This window comes from Chiroxiphia lanceolata, chromosome 23 (assembly GCF_009829145.1).
Source record: "Chiroxiphia lanceolata isolate bChiLan1 chromosome 23, bChiLan1.pri, whole genome shotgun sequence".
NCBI lineage: Eukaryota > Metazoa > Chordata > Aves > Passeriformes > Pipridae > Chiroxiphia > Chiroxiphia lanceolata.
In genome coordinates this window covers 2,612,567-2,636,054 of record NC_045659.1, presented here as the reverse complement: position 1 = coordinate 2,636,054, position 23,488 = coordinate 2,612,567, and the positions used below count along the sequence as shown (strand labels likewise).

At 45.7% G+C, this 23,488-nt stretch overlaps 1 protein-coding gene across 2 annotated transcripts in view; it reads right to left on the bottom strand.

The window, feature by feature from the left end:
- ARHGEF12 (Rho guanine nucleotide exchange factor 12) overlaps window positions 1-17,270 on the bottom strand; it is a 78,262-nt gene extending 60,992 nt beyond the window's left edge. The window contains exon 1 of one of the 2 annotated variants that reach the window (XM_032709756.1): window positions 16,758-17,270. In XM_032709756.1, the coding sequence (XP_032565647.1) occupies window positions 16,758-16,789 (32 nt within the window). In that variant the 5' untranslated portion in view covers window positions 16,790-17,270. The remainder of the gene's footprint in view (window positions 1-16,757) is intronic. The other variant, XM_032709755.1, reaches the window with a different exon arrangement.
- Window positions 17,271-23,488: the final 6,218 nt, after the last annotated feature.

Below are 23,488 nucleotides of genomic sequence, written 5' to 3'. Positions count from 1 at the left end.
AGAGTTTTCAAATCTCTCTGCTCCCTCATTCTTTGCAAGTAACACCAATTTTGGTCCCCATTCCCTCCCTAATATTCTCTATTAATTAAGGAATTCTTCACTTCTTGCCCATATATAAACCCCACGCCCTACAAGCACCGTCAGCCAAGCTCCTCTCTGTGTTGAGCCCCTGCTCAGGCTGGGATATGGTAAATATTTATGCAGAATTCACAGACCTTTACCCCAAGAAGGAGCCAGGCCTGGGAAAAGAGCAGCTTCCCAGAGCTCCACGGAGCGGAAGCAAAGCGGTCCCAAAGGACCAGAGTCCACACCCCTGTGAAAAGAATCCAGAGAGCAGCAAGAGCAGCTCAGCATCCAACTGCTGCCACTGCTGGGGGAGTTCTGCTGGGAAACCTAAAGATTCCACACCCCAAACCCTAAGGATCCTGTTTGGGAGGGGCTGTCCCATCCCTGGAAGTGCCCAGGCTTGGAGCAACCTGGGCTAGTGGAAGGTGTCCCTGCCCATGGATAAAGCTGAGCTTGGAGGTCCCTCCCAACCCAAACCAGTGTGGGATTCTGTGATATGATACCTGCAGCTCAGCTGAAGAGGCCCAACCTCGCCCACAGTTTTTGGGAAGCTCAAAAAGGCACAGGTGAATAAATCCAGGAAGTTCAAATAGGTGAATAAATCTATTCCATATAAAGATTTCAGCACAGATCCCAGCAGGATATGGGACAGATGGACACATGCATTTTTAACCAGTGAATCCCTGACATCAGAAGCCATCACAACACACAAAAAGTTTGCCAGTGCACCTTCTCAGCCCCCCAAAACCATCGCTGGCAGGCAGAAGGGCTGCCCAAATGCTTCACAGAGCCCTGGTAGGAGCACTGACTCCCAGTCTCTCCCATGCCTGATGAGCTCAGGATGTTCACTTCTCCTATTTTATATCAAGGAACAAAATCCATCCCACACATCTTAAATAAACAGGAACTAGCAAAGGACTGCTACGGGTTGGTTTTGGGGTTTTTTTTGAGAGAGAGAATGTGTAAATATAAAAGTACAGACAAGAAGATATGTGAGAAATCTGACGTATTTCAGCAAGATACTGCAAGAACACAGAGTCCACTGCATGACCTGCAGCTTTTAGGCACATCTGAGAAACATCTGAGCATTTTCAGCTCCAAAAATCATGGGCCAGTATGTCAGAACATCCCCACAAAGGAGTCAGAAAGATGTGAGAGGCACTGAACTGCTCTTAAGTCACGTATGGGGAACGTCAAATTTTCTTTGCTTTATAAGAAAAGGATCCGTGTGCTCTTTCAAAAACTTTAACTCATCTGAATATCAACTTGCAAGCTCCAAAGGACTAAAAAAATCTTGTCTCTGGCCATCTCTGGGCGTGTTTTAAGGAAAGCAGGAGGCAACCTGATGACCAAGTGAGTTAATATTTCATTGGAGAGTCCCAAGTGTGTTGTGTTACATAAGAGTGGGAGTTAAAGATATAGAAGCTTCCTCTTAGGAATAGAGGAGACAATTTAAGGACAGCTTATATGAGGTAGAGCAATAATATTCCAAACCCACTGCTTCACATATAAAAAACATATAAAAACCCTTCATGGCTTCAGCTCCCTCAATTACTGGAACTCATTTGGAGAAAGAGAAAACTGAGGGACAGAAGCAGGAAATGATTTTTGCAGTAAAAGTAGATCAGCAATTGCTGCAGTGGAAATACTACCCAGACCAGCCACCCTATCTTAAATCAGTCCCTTAATTCCTTTTTTAAAAGCTTAGTGACACAAATCTTTGTGGTACCTTGGTACAGAAACCAAGTCACAGATATTTGCAATACACAACTTATTTGGGAAGGCAAGTCAAGCTGAGTGCTGGCAGTGCACATGCAAACTTTCCATTTTCAGAGCATTTTGCTACAGAACAGATAAGAAAATGTTTTTAGGATGCAAGATACCAGATGAGAACCCTCTAAGAAACACCCCTAACTCTGCAAGTCCATTAGTGGACCCGGTTACAGCAGTCACTGGGAAACTCAAGGGTCAGCATCTGCAGGATGCCAGGCAAAATTCAACTTAAAAACTGTCACAGAAGGGAAAAAAAAAAAAAAGAATAAATTAACTGTAGGACAAGCTCCAGGGAAGTACTACCCACAAAGGAAAAAGCAAGGATGATTTAGAAACGGGAGAAAACGATGAAGTGAGTAGGGTGGGAAAATCAACTCGACTGCTGGAGACACAACTCAATTTATTATGCACGGAGTGATTCACCACTCAAATCCTCTGCTCTGCTCTGAACAAAACCCACCTTCCAGGCTCCAGCCAGCTGACCAAAAAGCAGAGATCAGCACAAGTTAGGATTAGACTGGCAACCTACTTTAGAGTCAATCATTACAAGGCTGCAGCACAGCTGTCTGCTGTTCATGCACGGCTGCCTGAACCCCCAGCCAAAGGCTCTCAAAGTCATCTTCAGAACAAGAGAACACTCAACTCCTTAAAACTTTCAGCACAATTGTTAACTCTGTGCATTTATTACTAGTAGATAATACTGAAGTAACTCTGCTAACCGAAGAAAATTAAAGAAAATTATCATTTTCAACGTGCACAACCGGACAATTTTTTCTTACAGACAGTAACTAAAATAAGAAAGTTCTGGTCCAAATATGAAAACTGATTAAAAGACAGCTGTGAAGTCTGTTAAGTCTGCCATCTGTAAAAGCAAAAAGTGAAAGACCTTTTATGAAAGAGGACCCTCATCCTTCCAGTTTCATTGTCTGGGCTGACTCCTGGCATAGGAAAAGGGGTTCTATGGAGCTGCATCTAAAAGGTCACGCAGCTTCCTTCCTTGATCTTTTACCATGAACAATTTTAGAAGGCATTAAACGTTTCAGAACAGTCTAGCTAAACAAATTTTTGCTTATCCTGTCATTGAATTAAGTTCAACCAATTCCAGTAAGTCTGCTGAAAAAAAAAAATAAAAAAAAAATTAAAAAAAAGAGCCCCCCAAAATGGCTCCAAAATACAGTATTTATGCCAGTCACTAAATTCAAACTTGAGTCAATGCCAAAACAGCATAAACTAGACAGAGAAGTAATTATTCTATAGCTGACAGTTTGAAAAGAGAGAAATGAGAGCAGTGATTCTCATTTTCTAAGACAAAATAGACTTAATTCCCAGCAAACTGAACATAGTTGTTAAAAATGTGTCATAATTCCAAGAGATAAAAGCCCAAGACCAATACCATGGGTTTAGCACTCAATACCTTCTGATGGTTCACTCCAGAGCTGGGAATTATCAGCAATAAATACTTTCAGGCCTGTAAAACTCTATGAACTGCTCATTCTACATGGAGGACCAGGGAGGGAGTGGGGGAGCTTGAACTTATTTTTTCTGAGGGATCTTGCAGGTCCTTCTCAGTTCACCATCAACTTCACCCCACCCCAGCTTTACAAACATATACAAATAAAACAGATACGTACAATAAAGAGAAAACAAACAAATAAAGGACACAAACAGCAGCACAATGTTGACCCCCCTAAGCAGGTCAGCACTGGCTTTATCATCCCTCTATCCCACGGCTGCAGCCTCACTCTGCCAAACCCTAAAAGCAGGGAGGAAAAACCCAAACCACAATGCAAGCTACTGCTACCTGTACTCACAGCCCCAGCCTCTGAAAATGCAGAAATTCAGGTCCTTTGGTGCACAAAACCACACTTTAATTCTCCCCCTGCTTCAGTGCAACGAGGAGCACACCGGCAGCAAAATTCAGAGTTCACAGACATTGCCCACGAGCCAAAGACCAGTTTATCCCCCCCAGAATTAACTTTATTTTGCAGTCTGTCCTATTGATGATTTCTCCTCTGCCCTGCAGCCAATGCACAATCCACAGCCTTTCCCAGGGCTCTCCATCTCCCCCTCCCCACCAACCCTCACACTCAAAGTCCAGCACGGGGTCGGGAGATGGGCAGGGAGAGAAAGGAGCTCTCCAAGCTTTATTGTTTGAACTCCAGCGCTGCACCTGCCTCTTTCCTTTGGAATCCCAGAGCAGGAACATTCACACAGGAGTGATCAGGAGGGTACATTTCCTCCAGGAGCCTGCCCAGTGCCTCGGTTCATGGGGAGCTTTTAATATTTGCTCACCGGCTGCAGCCTCACCAACCCCTCCCTGCTCTGCAGGGCTAAAAGCAGGCAAATCTTCACAGGATACCTGCAGCTGCCTTCCAGATCACCAAATAGAAACCACCAAGTGTTAGCACCTTCATTTAGCTTGCCTACAGAACCTTCATATATATATATATATATATATATATATATATAAAAATAATAATGTGCTGGCTCTTATCAGCTCCATCTGAGTCATCCCTGCTGGAGGAAAACACAACTCCCCCACTGCTGCACTGCCAAGCTCCAATTTGGGCAGGGAGGGCCCAAAATCCAGCTCTCCCTGCCCAGTTTTGCCTGTGCTGCAGGGACTGAACCTGCTCCTCACCCATCAGAAGTTGTCCACGCTCAAACAGCTCCCAGCAGTAATAAAATGTTGGGTTACCACCACAACCAACAGCTGAGCATAAGGAGCTGGGATGATTCATGTCACCACACATGCAAGAAACTTGACAATATAAACACTGAGAGAGAGAAAATATTAATACACAAATATATATTAATATATAAAATACATATATTCTATTATATATTGTATATTTTTTATATATGCATTTGTTATATTTATATATGAAATATATAATACGTCTTTTATATATTGATATATATTATATATTTATATATGAAATATGTAATATGTATTTTATATATGGATATATTATATATTTATATATAAAACATATAATGTATATTCTATATATGATATATAAAATATATAATGTATATTTTATATATGGATATATTATATCTTTATATATAAAACATATAATGTATATTCTATATATGATATATGATATATAAAATATATAATGTATATTTTATATATGGATATATTATATCTTTATATATAAAACATATAATGTATATTCTATATATGATATATGATATATAAAATATATAATGTATATTTTATATATGGATATATTATATCTTTATATATAAAACATATAATGTATATTCTATATATGATATATGATATATAAAATATATAATGTATATTTTATATATGGATATATTATATATTTATATATAAAATATATAATGCATATTCTATATATGATATATGACATATAAAATATATAATGTGTATTTTATATATGGATATATTCTATATTTATATATAAAAATATAATATATATTTTATATATGATATATGATATATTTATATATAGTGTGTTTATATATAAAACATATATAATTGTATGTTTACTATGTAAACTATAAATTATATAATTTCAGATACAAATTATACATAACATATAAAGAAAGAAATAAATTATATATTAATTATAACCCTAATTATAAGTGATCCATAAAGTATATAAATTATAAATATACCTAAATACAAAGTATATATAAGTTATGTAATATCTTCAAAAATAAAGCATACAAAGCACTACACTACAATTATTTATACATAAATATATAATATATATATAAAAGGATGGACCCTCAGAGCAGGATGGACCCTCAGAGCAGGATGGACCCTCAGAGCACACAGGCACCCACCTCCAGGAACGCTGCCCCCATCAGCACAGCTTTGATTCCTTCAAATCCCACAGGAATCCCACAGCTTTCCAGCCCTGGGTCCCAGACACCTGAGCAGGGCTTCCCACTGCCACGCAGCCAATTCCTCTATTTCCAATGTACTGCCCCGAATAAAGCTCGGAGGAGGAGATGAGAAGATTCCACGCTGGGATTTAAACAAACTGGGCCCTTGAACAGCACAGTCCTTGGCTGAAGTGCCCAGAGTCCCTCTGTGCCTGTCCTTGCAACCAATTACAAACTATCTTTTGCATTTATCAAAAAGAAAAAGCAAACCAACAACCCTCCCCCTTCACTATTTGCCTGTTGGTGGTGATTTTTTTTCCCCCCCCTTTTTACCTTAGCTGTTGAAATGTTCCTTTGGGGCTAAACTTTTTGATCTGAAAGACATTTCATTAAAAATAAAATAAAAAAAAAAAAAACCCTAAGTCCCCATATACTCTATATCAACACTGGTTTTGAGGAAATATATTCCCTCTTCCCAGGGATTGTGCCTGGATTGCCAGGACCAGAGCACAGCCAGGTGCCCCAATAAAAACAGAGAAACCAACTTATTTTGGTGGTGTCAACTTCCAAGTTTCTCAAGACCTCTGCTGATCAAATCCCATCAGTATTCCAAGAATCAACTGATGGATGTGAAGGAGCCATTTTCTACATATATATGAAAAAGCAGCAGATGGAGCATAATTTTCAGTTGCTGTGATGCTCCTGTTACTGCAGTAATAAGGAGGCTCAGCAAAGCTGCCTCCCAGGAGCTGCAGAGCCACGAGGATTAAAAATATATATATTAATTAAAAAAAAAAAAAAAAAGAAAAAGAAAGGGGGAGGGTGGAGAGGGAGGGACAGATTCTCTCCACCTGGCTGAATTCCAGTGAAAGGATTGAGATTTTTGCAGGCTGCCTGAAAAAAAAGAAAAAAAAAAAAAACCAAAAGAAAGTTGCAAAGCTGTTTCCTCTCCCCCTCCCAGCTCAGTTTAATTATCTGCTTCTCTTTGACTCGTGACCAGGGAAGAACCTCCTCCAAACTGGTGCCAAGTGTCCAAACAAGCTGTAACCAGCACAAGGACTGTCCCCACCGCCTGCACCCCCCCGCCAGGAGCACCACTGACCTTTCAGCTGGGCAAACCCATTCCCACTGCCAGGGAAGGAGTGTTTGCCTGCCCTAAACCAGGGATTGAGCCTGGATCACCAGGGCCAGACGCCTCAGCTCCAGAGGGGAGTCCAAGGCACTGGTGAGCAGGTGCAGACACCAAAAAACCCACGGTTAATGTCTCACTGGTGAGCGCAAAACCTGCTCCTGAGTCTGCTGAAAGGAAAAGGGGGAGGAGGTCAAGGTTTGCTGTGCAACACGTACAGCTGAGGCTGCACTGGGTACCATCCAAGGTAAACACCACTCCAGCATTTCCAGCCATCACCAGCATTCCTCCAGCTTTCCACGCTGGAAGAAACCTGTGCTTGCCCTTTTTGGCTTTTTTTTTTTTTCCCCCTTTTTCCCCTAAGTGTTTTCTTCCCAGAACAATTTCCACGAGGTGAGCGAGGTGAACGTTTTACGTCACTTCACGGACCCGAGAGACACCTGAGTGTAAAACTTGGGGCTTCCAGGGCCGGATGCCCCAATAAAAACAGAGAAATTAACTTATTTTGGTAGTTCCTGAAGACCTTTGCTGATCTCAAAGGGCTGCTGTGCTTGGCAACACCATATTACCAACTGCTATCACCCACCACTGAAGCAACAAACCTGTGGACAGCACTTTTAGATCATGCAGCCACTTCCAAACTATTCCAAGATATTTACTTTTCCTGCTGAAGGTCCTGTTAAAACTCCCCAGGGAAGGGAAGCCTCACTGAGGCACCTACACACTTGGACAAAGGAAATCCCACAACAATTGGGAAGGGCTCTCTCTGCAGGATCCCCACAGCACCTTCCACCAGCCAAAAACGATTGAGCTGCTTGGTTTGTGCTCAGATCAGATCTGTGCCCACAGGAACCACTTCCGCTGCCAAAACCGCAGGGACTGCACGGGGTAAAACCACAGCCTGTCATTTGGTGCCTCTCAACAGGCAGCACCAACCAACTGCCAGCTGGAGAGCTGCACTTCAGCACCAGGAGATCTCCAAGAGAGGGATTTTTATCCTGGGCACGCAAGAATTCCACCCCTCCTTACACTTAGAGAGTTCGCATTTATATGAATTTATATGGAATTATATAAATTCAGCTCCCTCTGTTGCAGTTCCCCCTGGATATCTGTCACAGCTTCCTCAGGCAGGGTAGGTGGCAGGAAATCAGGGTGCAGCAGTGGGGAAAATCCCTCTTTTTTAAAACCAGATACGACCTGAGAACAGCAGCTCATCTTTGGCTGAGGTCACTGCCTAACTTGGGAGTCACAGAATTATAATTTCTCAGAAGGCAGAAAAAAAATATCCCATCGACACAGACCAGAAAACCACGTTATTTGCTCACTTGCAAACACTGACTGGGAAAGGCACTTAACAGAAAAACAGGAATTATTACCATCGTGGCTCAAATAGTGTCCCGTGGGACTCGCTGTCACTGCAGGCAGCCTCCTCAAGAATTAGACAGGCACTCCCAGACACCAAACACGCCTCTTCAGTCCTCCACAGCAAATTCAGCTGCAGCCCTGGCTCGTCAGGGTTTTTTGCCTTACCCCAGCAGGTCCTGGCCCTTCAGGGCTGACATGTCCTCAGAACACAGGGGCAGACAGGAAGCCTCTGTCCTATCTGGGAGTTGCCACCAGCTCCCCCATTTCTCCCCCTCTCACTCATTTCCTATTGATTTCTCCTGTCTTAACACTGCAGCTTTTTCCTATTTCCTTTGTCTCGCTCGTTATAGCTTCCCTCCTTTAATCCTCCTCTTTCCCCCCCCTGTTTTCCAGCCCTTTTCTGGCAGCTTTGATCTCAGTCCCTGCTCATCAGAGCCCTCTTTTGCATCTGGGCACACCAGAAAGGCAGAGGTGCCACAGAGTACTGAGAGGAGACGCCTCGTCTGATGTGCTGCCAGCGAGCTGCACCAACAGCCACTATCATAACAGGGGAAAAAAGACTTTCAAGCAGCCATCAGATGCTTTGGGTTGAGCCTGCAGGTTGGAGCTTGTATGTTTATGGGAGTGGTGGACTCCGAATCCTGTGCCTGTCTCACATCAGTCTAGGGCTTTATTAAACACATGGGTCTTTTCCTCCACGCTGGGAAGTGCTTGCTCAGGTCAATTCGGGTCCAACCCAAGCTTTGCAACCCCCTTCCAGTCCTGCAGCTCGCTCAGGACTCCATAAAGGAGTATCTAACTCTTCCTAATTCCACTTGGGAAGTCACCCCCAGCCCTTGGTAAAAGGGCTGCCTGTGATGCCACAAACCAGGATTCACAGCCTGCAAATAAATTCCAAACCAGCTCCTCACATAAACAAGAACAGTTGTGCTGCTACTCACAGATTCAGTAAGGAACAGCAACTTGGAAAAAAATTAAGATTTCCACCAATATCCCTGAGGATTTCCAATGCCGTGATCCCTCTTAGGTTTCAAGTAGCAACACTGCAAATTTACACCACCAAAAGAGGCCCTTCTGATTCATTCACACAGTCCAGTCCACCTTTTAACAAAACCCTGTTCCCTGACCATAAAAGGCTGAGTTTTTTTTTTCAGATGAACTGAGCCCAGATTACAACAAAATTATTTCAAGTACGGAAACCTGTGCTGCGATCGATGATCTTTTCCACCTCAGGAGGGACACACTCATTTGCAATTCCGTGAAGTACCTTCAGCACCGAACATCACAGCCCAGACCTTTCAGTGTTGTCAAAACAAGGCTTAAAATAGCCCCGCCATCGCATTTAAGCGTTTTGCCAAGCGATGTAAACAGCGATGTTTCTTATTTACCATCACACCGGGGCTAAAGAGATGTTTCTTATTTACCATCACACCGGGGCTAAAGGGTTCCTGCCCAGAAGTCTGACAGACACAACACTGGAAACCCCCCAAGGAAAGGATGCACAAAAGGATAACAAAAGCACAAACCCCCCGTTTAGGAGACGATCTGTGAATGTCTTGAACGTTGTTTGTTTTGCTTTTGCTATTTATACTTATGCTTACATCTCAAACATAAGGATGCTGCTTTTTCCTGTCGTTTTTAATACATTTGTTTTCCCGTGTTTTCTTTTAAAAGAAAAATGAGCAAACCTTGTTTCTTCCTGTCTTTTTTCTCTATGTGGGCTGTTCCTATTTTTTTTTTAATGTATCCTGCCTTGCATTTTATCCCTTGTACATTCTCAATGCACGCTGCACATTTTACATCCCTTTTGATTTTACTAGTTTGCTGCTGCTTCTCCTGTCCTTATTTTAAGCCTTCTCTTCTGGTGATGAAACATTATCTACATCCAGGCTCCTGACCCTCAGTTTAATCAAGCTGAGACATGAACTAACACTTTTATTCTTTAAAACCTAATAATTATGCAGAGCAGGGCCACGGAGCAGAGCATCACCTACCTGAAAATATGCATTTAAGTCTATTTTCTCTCAGTGCTATTGGCATCTCTTACACAGGAAAATCTAGTTATCTCAAAGCAGATAAAATATCAGGCCTAGAGTGAAAGAAGGGAGAGTGCTTAGGAAGGGGAATATTTGCAGAGCCTTAGGAATGCTACGAGAAGCGCTTTTATTAGCAACCCTGACCACCCAAACTCCAGGATAATGCAAATGGGATTCATTAGTAAGTCTCCTACTGCTGATTTTCAGAGGGAAAGAAGAGGTATTCAATGAGAAACCTGGAGGGTAAAGCCTTGAAGCAAGAGCCTGAGCTTATCTTTGAAGCAGCAGAGCCAACATACCTCCCTGGTGACCCAGAAGGACCAGCTCGAGGTTAAGTGGAGAATTCAGTCTCCAGACCAAAGCAAACACTGCTCCTCTCTGAGACACTCTGCATAACTCTGAGCTGCAGCCCTGGGCTGGCTGGGGGGGGCTGATGGTTATAACCATGAGAGGCCAGGGATGCCTCCCAAAACACTGTGGGAAAACAAGAGTTAATGCTAAAAATCCTGTTGATTCTACTCCAAAGCTTCTCGGGAAAGCAGGGAAACAGGAGGCACTGAAGCTGCTCAAATTCACACAAATGTTTAAAGACATGAATTCCCTGGGAGGAAATAATCAAATAATCCTGGTGTACTGTCATGAAATACATAAAATAACTGGCACAGGTGTCAGTATCACCTTCCCCAAATTCATGAATGCTCTGTACCACCTTAGCATGAGCTGCTAAATAATCTTTGATGCCTAAATCACTACTTCTGCAACGTGATGCAGAACAGTTGTGAGGGTGAACAGAACTCTCTTTGATTCCCAGCAGGACTGTGGTCACTGCTGCCACCCTCAAGGACCACGAAACTCTCGTCCCACACAGGTCACAGGAGTCAAAGATCACCAAGGAACACCCACAAAGCTCACCAGTGACCTCAGCAACTCCTGCTCCGAGGGCAAGACGCACTTTTCTTCCCAAGAATCCCCAACTAGGACAGAACAAGAGACCTCAAAACACTCCAGTGTGCAAACAACTGTCCACAGGAAGAAAGGGGAGGGACACTGGACACAGAGCAGGACAACCCAAACATGACAGTGGTGAGTTGTGTCAACACCCCACCAGCACTCAAACACTCCATGGGCAGTCAGAGGCAGGAGAACTGACTGCATCAGGCTGGAAAGGGTTTCCATATTCCATGTTTCCTAAGCCCTGTGGATGCCCCTCTGACAGGAATGGTGTCTGAAGAGCTCACACATCACCAGGTTGCTTCTCCAGACTCTTCATGCCACCCCTCACACCCTCCAGGCTTTCCACAACTACCTCTGCTGAGTAATTTTTTCCTGCTAAATGTCCCCAGTTCCTGTAGATGTGGACGAGAACTTTGAAAGTCTAAAACTGAAGGAGCCAACATCCCAGTCTCACTCCTAACCCATCCATCTGAAACGTTCAGAACTGCCATACCAGGAGTTATGTGCACGGGGGAGAATTATACAATTGGGCTAAGAGATGAAATATCATTCCTGCCTCCACCCAAATAATCACAACGCCCACAGCTCTACTCAAAACTAGAAAATCAAGCTCACCTCAACTCCTGTCTCCAGTAAAAACCCTAATAAACTATGCAGCATGAACTGGGAGCATTTGCTTCCTGGCCAGCAGAGAACATCCCAGACAGTCCTCTCTTGTCACAGCCACGACAAAAGCAAAAGAGAAAATGGATTTATGCACAGACTATGTCAACTACTCATTTCCAAACTCAGTGAAGGCACAATGATGGAAAGCACAAGATGATTTGCCTTAAAGATTATTATGCTTTTTAGTCCTTAGATGTCGTGCTGCAGCTCATTTTCCATAAATATTGGGTCTCACATTAAATAAATTACTACTGATTAAATAAATGCATGATATTAGCATCTAACTACTCACTAACAATAAGGTGTGACTTTCTGTGAAGTTCTTACTCTGCTGGAAAAAAAAGAAAACCCTTTTTTTTCCCCCACCAGGCAGTTAAAGAACTCCCAGTTACTACAGGGACTTCCAAAGACAGGGGAAAGTGCATCTAAGCAGATAAGAAACAATTAGGGTCTATTTTAGTACCAAGTCAGGAGCAAATCACCAATTAAAACTTCTCGAGGGTAATTATGTGTAAATTCTACCTCTGCTGTTTTCCAATCATAGCAACAGAAACTACAGCACGGTTATAAATAAAACTCATTTGCAAGCAAGTGCAGAGGGAAGAGTCACCGGTTCCTCAGCGAGGTCCTGCGAAGGCAAGAGCCTCCTTTCTTTTTATTGGGCTTTTAATAAACCAGAAAGAAAAACACATAAAGCGAGTCCCGCAGCCGTGCAGTTGCTCAACTCTGAAGTGAGTCTGGAACGGTTACAGGAAGAAAAATAAAAAACACAGTGAGCTAGGAGAGCAGGAAAAAAAAAAAAAAAAAAAAAAGAGAGAGAATTAATGGCACACAAATGTTTCTTCGGTGTCATAACAGGATACAGCTACAGCCCAGCTCGGGGCAGCCCTCGGTGGCCAAGCAGAGCCTGCAAATGGCCGGGTTTCATCCCGGCCCCGGCGTGGCCTTGGGAAGAATAAAGGCCTTATCTCGCCCGGCCACAAACAGCAACGCCCAGAGCCGGCCTGGCTGTGTCCAGGAAAACTCCCGAGGGAGGGAACGCGGGCACAGTCACTGCAGGAGCGCAGGAGGGGCAGGGAGACTCCTCCAGCAAACTCGGCCACCGCCGCCCTCCCCGCTCCCAAATCCTCCGGTGACAGCCCTGAAACCATCCGGCAGCAAAAACCCAACCCAGCTCCAGCAACCGGGCGAAAATTTGCATTTTTTTAGGCTAAAAACTACGGCAAACCTCACTTAAATCCAGGTAGGAAGGAAGACCAGATCTGCCTGATTTCAGACACCTGCTCTGGGATAAGAAATGGTCCCCTCCATGCACCAGGTTCCTTCCACCATCAAGTGAATCTTGGTGAGCAGCTCAGAGATGTTCCACCTCAAAGGCTTACTAGGCTAAGCAAGATAAATGCCACCTCAGGAGGCCTCTAAATAAACACGGCCTGGCTAAGAGAGGATTAAGTGAAGGGGGTGTATATGTTTACAAACATAAAGGAGCAGAGCAATAAGGCTGGAGATGGGTTTGATAAGGTCCACTGGGCATTTTTTTTTTTATGAAAAAAAAGCAGCAGCTGCCAAAGTAAAAGAACATCCTGACATAAAGAAAGGGAAGTTTAAGTCACTGTTAAAAGTTCTGACTCTCTCAAACCACCAGCAGCCATGCAAGGCACCCCAGCAATCCTGGACACTGTTTTGCAGATGTGTTTCTACTCTATCACGAGCTAATCTTTATTTTACCCTTTAGGTGTTTCTCCAAATGCTGAGGAGCTGATGGGGAACAGTGTGTGTCAGAGGCTTCTTCAGTAACTCTGAACAGCCATTACACTCCCAGGAGTTTTAACATCTGTTCTGCCTTTTTGTTTAATGCCTGGTATTCCCCCACTCTCCCAGGCACTCACTTCCCTCCAGGCTTAAGGCACTTGAAGAAAAAGACACTTGAAGAAAATGCTGTTGCTTTGGAGGCAGCTGGATACCAGAATCCAGCTCAGGGATGGAGCATAACCATCAGCAAAATTAACTGAGTTAAGGTTTGGTCCACAGAGGGAATTATCATCAGATATGAACTGGCCTGACTGTGTTTCAGCAGAGTGCCAGACACTAAAATCCATTTAACTTTCCTGGGAAAGGGAACAAAATAAAAAAGATGGAAAAAAAAAAAGGGAGGGGATTTAATGAAAACATCATTTATCACACTAGCTACAGAACAGCACCAGAAATGGCCATTCCTACACTCCTAATTTATATACTTTAATGCCATACATGACATCATCAACAAAAACATAAAAGCCATAAAACATGTCAAGGATGAGACAAGTGCAACTTGTGCAGGGGAAATGTCTGACAGCTGTCAAATCATAGCACAATTACCACCTTCAGCTGAGGGGATACCACAGGAAATATCTGCTGCCTGTAACATGGATTTAGGCAGCTCTACATGTGTAACATGGAAAGCTAATATGGAGAAAAATGCAGGCCCATGCCACCCTGTTATATTCCTAATGCCAGCTGGCACAGATGCCAGCTGGGTTTCCCTGTTTTAGGGTAGTTCCCAACTGGATCCAACCAAGGAAGGGCACTGAAAAAAAACACAGAGAGAACTGAACACGTCATCTGATTTCCACCATGTAGAGCTAATGATACCAGAAGCATCAAGATGATTTCTACTGCACCTGCTTTACATTCCCAGATTAAGAGACAGATTGAAAGAGGCAACACAGAGGCTTCTTGGGCCTAATGGGAAAGGAAGCATTTCCCCAGTGCACTGTGGGACAACAGTGACCAAAAGACACCCCCCTCCAGATCCTGCACAATGCAGACAGAGAGGAGGGGTAGGAATGAGAAAACACCACCATGCCTGGGGTTCTGCTGAAAGGTTCAGCCAGGGAATAAATCACAGAATCATCACAGAACCCCAGAATGGCTGGGGTTGGGAGTGACTTTAAAGATCATCTCTCTCCACCCCCCTGCCACGGGCAGGGACACCTTCCACTCTCCCAGGTTGCTCCAAGCCCTGTCCAACCTGGCCTTGGACACTTGCAGGGATGGGGCAGCCACAGCTTCTCTGCCCAACCTGTGCCAGGGCCTCCCCACCCTCCCAGGGAAGGATTCCTTCCCAATATCCCATCAAACCCTGCCCTCTGTCAGCATGAAGCCATTCCCCCTTGTCCTGTCCCTCCAGGCCCTTTTAAATAGTCCCTCTCCATCTTTCCTGTAGCTCCTCCAGGTACTGGAAGGCCACAATTAGCTCACCTCAAAGTTTCTCTTCTCCAGGCTGAGCAACGACCACAACTTTGCACTTCCAGGGCTGGGGTTCCTTCAGGCCAGAGCTGGAGAGCAGTGGCAAGACAAGATCCAGCTTCCCCACATTCCCCCAGCCATCCCACATCCCCACTTCCAGAAAGCTCCTGACTGCCAGGGCCGTGGAGACAGCTCCTCACCTGACATTAAAAGCCTTTTAAACCAGGAGCACCAAACAGAAACATCCTCCTGACATGACTGAGAGCTAAAGGAAATGAGACTTTTTTTTTTTTTTTGCCTCCGCTACGTTTTCAATTTGGCCGTTCCAATTCAATAATGGAAAGTATTTTGTTTTACTAACAAGTAAATTAAATTCCCTGTTCTCGTGCTTTTCTTTTCCATGCATCACTCAGCTGCTTCTTGGTATGAAAATCCTGCCGTTCCTTTTGATAGCATGCAACTGCCACAAGACATATGGTCTGAAGTATGTAACAAAATCCTCACAAAGCCACTGAAATGCCTTTTTAGTGTCATTGTCTTGGCTGGTACAGAGAAAAACGTCCTGCAACTCAAGAATCATGGATGGGCTGCAAAAGAGCAGAAATTTAGGAGTTTTCTTCTGTCACCTGTTCTGTGACAGCTACACAATTAATTACAAAGACTTAATCCTCTATGAACAGTCATAAACACAGGCTATACACAATTCTGAGCTGACCTGTGGAGTCATGAAAAGGCCTAAGTGTGAGAACTGCACTCACTGCCCACCCCTGGAGTCTATAGGAGGAGCTCAGGCAGCCAAAATCATCATTCCTCTGTCCCAGCTCTGGATTCTCTGCTGTGCCAGAGCTGCTCGGTCATGAAAGGCCAAAGCAAGGCCTTTGTCACACACATTCACACCTTAACCACCAAAGATACATGATAAGAATATAATAAAATACATGAAAATTTTTGACATTGTTAAGCTGGGGGAAAAAAAAAAAAAAGGATATCTTTTCCTCTCCTCAAATGAAGGCACTCATTCCACTCATTCTGCCTCAAAAGCACATGAAGAGGTTTCCTACTTGAGTTTTTTTGTCACAAAGAACCCCACACTTTTCTCCCAGTTGAAGCAGGAGAACTCCAGGCCGTAATAAAAGGCACATGGAGCACCCGCAGAGCAGCCCAGAGGCCTGAGCAGGTATCTAAAGCCAGGACAATCTAAACCGAGGGAGACACCAGCAGACATTCCTGCTCCACAACTATCCCTCCTGCCTCACCTGAGGTGACCTCCCAGCAGTGCTTGACCCAAGGAGACCCAAGTGCATCCTGCACAAGGTTTCTGAGTTCACACTCGAGCTGAATCCCAAACTCCTGTCGCCTTTCCTGCTTTAACTCCTCGCAGAGATTACTCTGGTGTTCCTCCCATCCTGGGAGCTGAATTACAACCCGTGCTTCCTACCAAGTCAGCCTGGCAGGCTTGAAAGCTGTTGGACCTGAAATACTCCAGTTTCAAAGTTTAACCCGGTCGCTTTGACAGTCAGACACCCTGGGTACAGACGGGCTCCCAGAAACTCAGATTTAACCCCGCTCTTCTCATTCTTTCTATCAATGAAGTCAGAACGCGAAGTACGCGAGCTCTGGAAATAGTCTCTACTTCAGAAAAGAGGAAAACCAAAGAAATTTCATTTCATACTGACCTGTCCGTGATTGTGGACTGTGTGCCACTCATTGGAGCCTTTGGCAAGAGGTCGTTATTATCCAATTTACATTTTACTTATTTACTGCGGGAGTAGGAAGGAGGCTTCGCCCCTCGCGGAGGTTCCGGGCTCCAGCCTCGGCTCCGGGAGAAAGTGACAAGAGGAGGAAAACGAACCGAAACAAAAAAAACACCCCAAAATAAAACAAAAAACCCGAAACAAACAAACAAGGGGAAAAAAAAAAAAGAAACAACAAAAAACCAACCAACCAAACAAATAAAAAAAAAACAACTCTTCTTTGCGGTCGCGCAGAATATCCAGATCACGGAGAGGGGAGGGGAAAAAAGTAAAAAAAAAAAAAAAAAAAAAGAAAAAAAAAAGGAAAGAAAAACCAGTCTCGGTGTTCCCTTCGCCCCCCGAGGGGGAGGAAAAAAGCAGCGGCGAGGCTGCGGCGGGAGCGCTGCGGGGGCTCAGCGCAGGGGGGGCGGGCGGCGCTCCCCGCCCGCGGCCGGGCCCATGTCCCGCTGCCCGCCCGCCCCGACCCCCGCCCGGGGCTCGCCCGCCGCGGGGGCGGCCCGGCCGGCCCCTCTAGGCCCGGGGCTCCATCGGCCGCCGCTCCGCCTCCCGCTCCGGCCCCGCGCACGGCCAAGCCTCGCCGCGGCCCCCGCTCCCCTTCCCGGCCCGGGGCTGGCCCCGCTGCGCTGCTGCGGCTGCGGCCAGGCGGGAGCGGCGCGTCCCGGCGGAGCCTGCGCCGAGCCGGGCCGGGCCGGGCTGGGCTCGGATCCTGGGCTGGGCTCGGATCCTGGGCTGGGCTCGGATCCTGGGCTGGGCTCGGATCCTGGGCTGGGCTCGGATCCTGGGCTGGGCTCGGATCCTGGGCTGGGCTCGGATCCTGGGCTGGGCTCGGCTCGGCTCGCCCCTCCCCGGCGCCTCCGGGGGGCTCGTACCTCCGGCCGCCCCGCCCCGGCACCGGATCCCTCCGCCGGCAGCCCTCCTCTTCCTCCTCCTGCTTCTCCTCCTCTTCCTCTTCCACCTCCTCCTTTTTCTCCTCCTCCTCCTCCTTCTTCTTTTCCCTCTCCTCCTCCTTCCCCCTCCTTCTTCTTCTCTTCCTCCTCCCCTTTCTCTTCTCCCCTCCTCCTTCTTCTCCTTCTTCTACTCCTTCTCTCTCCTCCTCCTTCTTCTCTTTCTTCTCCTCCTTTTCCTCCTCTCCCTCCTTCTCCTCCCTTTCTCCTACTCCTTCTTCTCCTTTTTCTCTTTTTCTTCCTCTTCCCCCTCCTTTTCCTTCTCTTCACCCGCTTTTCCTTCACTTCTCCCCCTCTTCCTCCTTCTCCTCCTTTCCCCCCTTCTGCTCCTTCTCCTCTTCCTCCCTTTTCTCCTTTCCCCTTCCTTCTCTTCCTTTCCTCCTCTTCCCCTTATTTTCCTTCTCTCTCCCCCCTCCTCCTCCACCTTCTCCCTTTCCTCCTCCTCTTCTTCCTCCTCCCTCCCTGCCCTTCTCCCGGTCCTTTGCGTTTTCCCCTTCCCCTTCGGGAAGCCTTTCCCAGGCCAGCGGGGTGCTTCCTTCTCTCCCATCTCCATTCAAGTCACAGTCCCTCCTCCCTCATCCCGTATCCCTGCCGGAGAGCTTTCCCTCTCCATTTCTCATCCCCAGCCCTCCTCCTCCTCCCTCCCGCTCCCCGGTTTTTGCCTCGTCACAAGCTCGGAGGGCAGGGAGTGCCCGCGCCTCCATCTCCACGGGCTGCGGGATGGAAAACATGACACCAGAGAGGCTTAACAGCAGAAAGAAAATAAACAGTGAATTAAAACAGTGAAGTGCCGGGAGCTCTGTCTCAAAGAGTCACCGCCTGTGCTGTTTGCTCCAAAACCTTTCATGGCTCCACGTCCAGTCTCACATTCCCCTGCATTTCCACACACGTTTCATTAGGAATTTTTCTCACGGGTGAAGGTCAACATAAACCCGAGAACTGATCCCTCCCTGCACGGACCTCAGCCTTCCAGAAACACTGCACCAAGTTCCTGCTCCTCTTCGTGTAAAAAAGCTCCAGTATGAAAAGATAGGCAAAAAGGGATATTTGGACATTGAAATTTCAGCAGGTGTGGATTTCCCTCTCCTCGGCACAAACACATCCTCGCTGGTGCACGGCTGTGTCTCCCTGCTATTTATGCCCTGCACAACTCTGCTTCAGAGGGAAATGCCTGCCTCAGCTCTACACAGAATCCCAATGGTTTGGGTTGGAAAGGACCTTAAATATCATCTCATTCCACCCCCTGCCATGGGCACAACCTTCCACTATCCCGGCTTGCTCCAACATCCAACCTGGCCTTGAACACTCCCAGGGATGGGGCAGCCACAGCTTCTCTGGGCAACCTGTGCCAGGGCCTCCCCACCCTCACAGGGAAGAATTCCTTCCTAATATCCAGTCTAAACCTACTCTCTGTCAGTGTGAAGCCACTTCTCCTTGTCCTGCCACTACAAGCAACTTGTTCTCAAACACCTGGAAATAAAATCTACATGCTCTGACTTCAGGAACCTTCCACGCTTCTCCTCCAGGAATTAAAGCTCACGAGCACTGCAGAAGTCCAACAGAAATCAGGATGGTTCCTCTGCCAGGGAGGGTGGGCAGTAATTCCTGCTCTCCCTGTGCAGAGAAACTCACGGAACATCAGTCTGTCCTACCAAATGCCAGCAGACTAAAATAACCCTATTAGCTAATCCCAATCATCTAGGACACCATCCTCCTTCCCTTTAATTAATCTTGCCATCGTATACTTCAAAGCCAGGACACTGGACTTGGAAAGAGCCTGGAAAACAGGCTTTGGAAACTTGGGAGCAGATCCCTCCCTGAGCACACAGGACCATACCTTGCCTGAAGCTAAATCCAGGCTGCTGCTGCTCTGGAACACGGAGCCTTTTCCTGCTTTGGAGCGAAGGGAGCGTGGATCAGGAAGCCAGCAGACTGTCTGAGAGCCTGAAGAATTTGTTGTTTTGATGAAGTTCAGAGCAAAGAGGGGAAGCGTGGGATGAAATCATTTTCTACATGATACTTGACATATAGACGCGGGACGTTTATACTTCCTTTTTTGGTTTCCTTTTGAGGAAAACACAGGCTTGGGGAGAAAAAAAAAAAAAAAAGAAAAGTGTGGGAGTGCAAGACAAGCAGCCACGTCTGCCTCTCATTCTGCAGCTGTGCACCACAGCGGTGATGAAGTGACTGAATGCCTCCATATATCTGTATTTATTTATTATATAATCCCTTTATTGCATCTTGCCTGCAATAAATCCCTCCCTGCTTTTAACTTGGGGAACATCGAGTTCCGTGCCTGGAGAAGGGAAGGCTCCTGGGAGACCTTCTGATTCATGGCAGGCCCAGCATTTGCATATTAGGCCTCCTTTATTCCTTTAATTATATTTTATTGTGCATGACAACGTAATGAGAACAACAATTAGCTGGAGGAAATGCTAAGACATGGATACTGAAACCATAACTGCTTCTCTTTTCTGCAAATGCTATTTTTTTATGGTGGGAGCTGACTGCATACTTAGGTTAAGATGGATGCCTATTTATGATAATTCTGCCTGGGCAGTTTTACAGCGTGAAATACGGGGTGGGGAAATCAATAACCAATTACACTGTACCAACTAAAATAGATACTTTTTTTTGGTAGCTCTGAAGTTGTCACTTATGCTGAATTTACCACAGAGTACCATCCCATGGCAGAGGGGTTGGAACGAGATGATCTTTAAGGTCCCTTCCAACCCAAACCATTCTGTGTTTCTTTGATTAACCTCATCAGTCTCCAGGGCGCAGCACCAAAGTCCACAAAAGTCTATTTTTCAGTCCAAAGCAGAGCTAAGCAGCTCAAGTGAGGAGAACCCGGGAGCAAAAACTGATGATTCCTGGGGAGCATAATTTATTTTGCCCTAAAGCAAAGGACAGATCCTCGGAGGAGCCTTAGAGGGGCTCCTGCAAAGGCAGGTTTATAGAGAAAGTGTTTGCTGAGGATCCTTTTGCCTAATCCCTCTTTTCCAGCCTCGCACCGAGGAGCTGTTGCCATCTGCTGGGAAAGCCTCGAATGGTTCCTCTAACCTGAACTTCCCAGCAGGTAAAGGGTGAGCTTCTGATCGCCCCCTCGTTCCCCTTCGGGAAGGAGCATTTCCAAACCATGTGATACCTGGGATGCTCCGTGGGGGTTTGCACCGCTGTGGGCTCGGCATAGAAAGCCACAGAAATCAGCAAAAGGCGATACTTCAAATTTTGACTATGAATAAACAGCGCAGGTGACCCTTTTTCCTTCAGGAAAATCTTCATGTTTCGGTTGGGATAACCAGCCATGGGAGCAACTCACCTGTGTGTGCAACGGGTCTCCTGCAGACCTCAAGTAAAGAATAGGGTAGAAAGTAAAGAAAGTAAATAGTAAAGAAGTAAAGTACAGAACAGCAAACAAAACTAAAGAAAATAATAGAGAGCTTTGCAAAATTATGTGCTGAGTCAGACACTGAGTTTTGCTGAGCTCCATCATAAAAATCAAGGGGATGAAGTCTCTTTTGCTACAAGTCATCAGTTTAAAGCCACTGATAGAATGCACCAGTATTTTGGACTGTTAGTTAAACTCACCATAAATTGCTGTGCCAGCTCTTGTTCTGCTGCTTTTGGGAGGAAACAGCCAACCTTTCCACCTTGCACAAGGCTTACAGAGAAGACAGTTCACTTCCCAAACGTGCATATGGATTTGTGACTCCTGAAGAACAGAGAGGACCTTGATCTTGGGTCAGGACTGGGGTAAACCTGGCTCTGCTCTCAAGCTCAGCACAGCTCAAACCTTCCTGCCTCAGTGATTGTTTGTAGTGCCCTGTGTGTGACTCCACCCAGTCAAACTCACCTCAAGCACCAACAGCTGCTGGATCCAGTGGCCACTTCCACGTCTGGATGTAACCCTAACCTGACAAAACACAGAAATTCTATGCAACTTCAAAGCCTTTTCCCATGTTAAAACAAGCCCCTGATTTGCCACCTACAGACAGGCAGCTTGTCCTGCACCCAGTTCCCTGGAGCTGCTGGAAAATGCACCCAGGGCTGGTCTCTTTTAGGCCACTTGGGACAACACTTTGCTGCCTCTGTTGAGACACAGATGGACTAATCTGTCAGAGCTTCCACTGTGGCAGCTTATTACAGTTCCTAAACCTGGATAATCCACGTGGCACTAAGCATTTTTATAGCTCTAAGCTTTCTTTCCATACCAGCATAAGCAAAGCAGCCACCTCTGTGAGGGCAGATGAAGCTGCTGGACGTTCTGCCAGGAGGTTCCTTCTCACCCTCTGCTGGAGGGGGGATTAAAAACAGAGAGGTGGTTGTTAAGGGGGTAAAATCTAAAGAGGTGAAGGGTGTAAATTTCTCATCACGTTTGAGGATTGTTACACTGAACCTTCTGACACAACTCAAACAACGAAACACAAATATTGCTGAAAAGCTGTGTTTGTAGCTTTTAAGAAGCTGCAGAACCTGGCACTTTCTCCTTCTCATTCAAAATGAATGACCTGTAAACCACTCTGACTTTACAAAAGCTTTTCCATACACCTTGATCTATTCAGTTTTCCTCATTAATTTTCTAAAGATCCCTCATGCTGCCAACTTATCAGCTGCCAAACTGCCCCTGGAACCTGAGGGAAAGAGGGCAAATCAAACTCCTTCTCTTACACAGATTTATTAGAGCACTTACTGAAGCTGACTTGGAGAGAGCAAAGTGCTGGTTTATTGGTATAACCAAAAAAAGAGTTGCTCCTTGCCCAGAAATTGCTTAAGGGACACAAAGCCAGTGCTGACTGATTCCCTCTCCCTCTCTGGAATTTGATTTCTTTAGACATAAAAGACTCCATGTTATTTTACTTCCAGACTGTACAAAATCTGCAAGTATCAAGAATATCACCATGAAGCTTAAACCATTCTCTCATCTTTTCTGTCCAAGAAAGACCTGCTGACAGCAATAGTATCAGTCTAATAGCAGATTTCAAAGACTTAGAATGCTTTTACATCAGTGCTTGGACTATTGCTGCAAGGGAATAAAGCCTTGGATATCAAAAAAAAAATTGCAATTTCTTCAAATACAAATAAGGAGTTCAGCTACAAAAAGAGGGCAGAGGACTGAAAGAAGAGGTTAATTTTATAGAGTTCATTTTATAGGGCCAGCAGGCAAGCAGCAGGGAAGGCTTTAAAGAAATAACAGGACAATAAAAAGTTAAATTAATTGGGTGTTGGGGGGCAGATTTCAGTATACAGTCAAAGCACATCTGTCCATTGACTTAAGGTTCCATTCTGGCACGTCACTCCTGAAGACATAAAACCTGGAGGACGCTTGCAGCTCTAAAGCAAAGCCTCAGAATGCTGCTGTACTTTCTTCTCTGCTCCTGGGCTACCCCCGAGGTTAAATGAATTCCCAGCATAAATTCCTGCAGTCCCTGAGCCCCCTTCACCCCACTGCCAGGGCTGCCCCTGCCCTGCAAACAGGCCAACAGCTCCAGAGGGCTCAGCAGCTGCTGCCCAGTGCTGGAGGATTTGGAGCCCGATGGAAGGGTTACATGCAAACAACTAAATTGGCTTAACTATTTATAGGAAGCAGACTTTTGGCACTCTGGATCCCTGGCAAAATGCTGGGGCCACAAGCAAGCAAAGTGGCTGTTCTTTACCAGCACAGCACCACAGGCCTTGCCTTGGCCACACACAGGTCTGGAGCTGCTG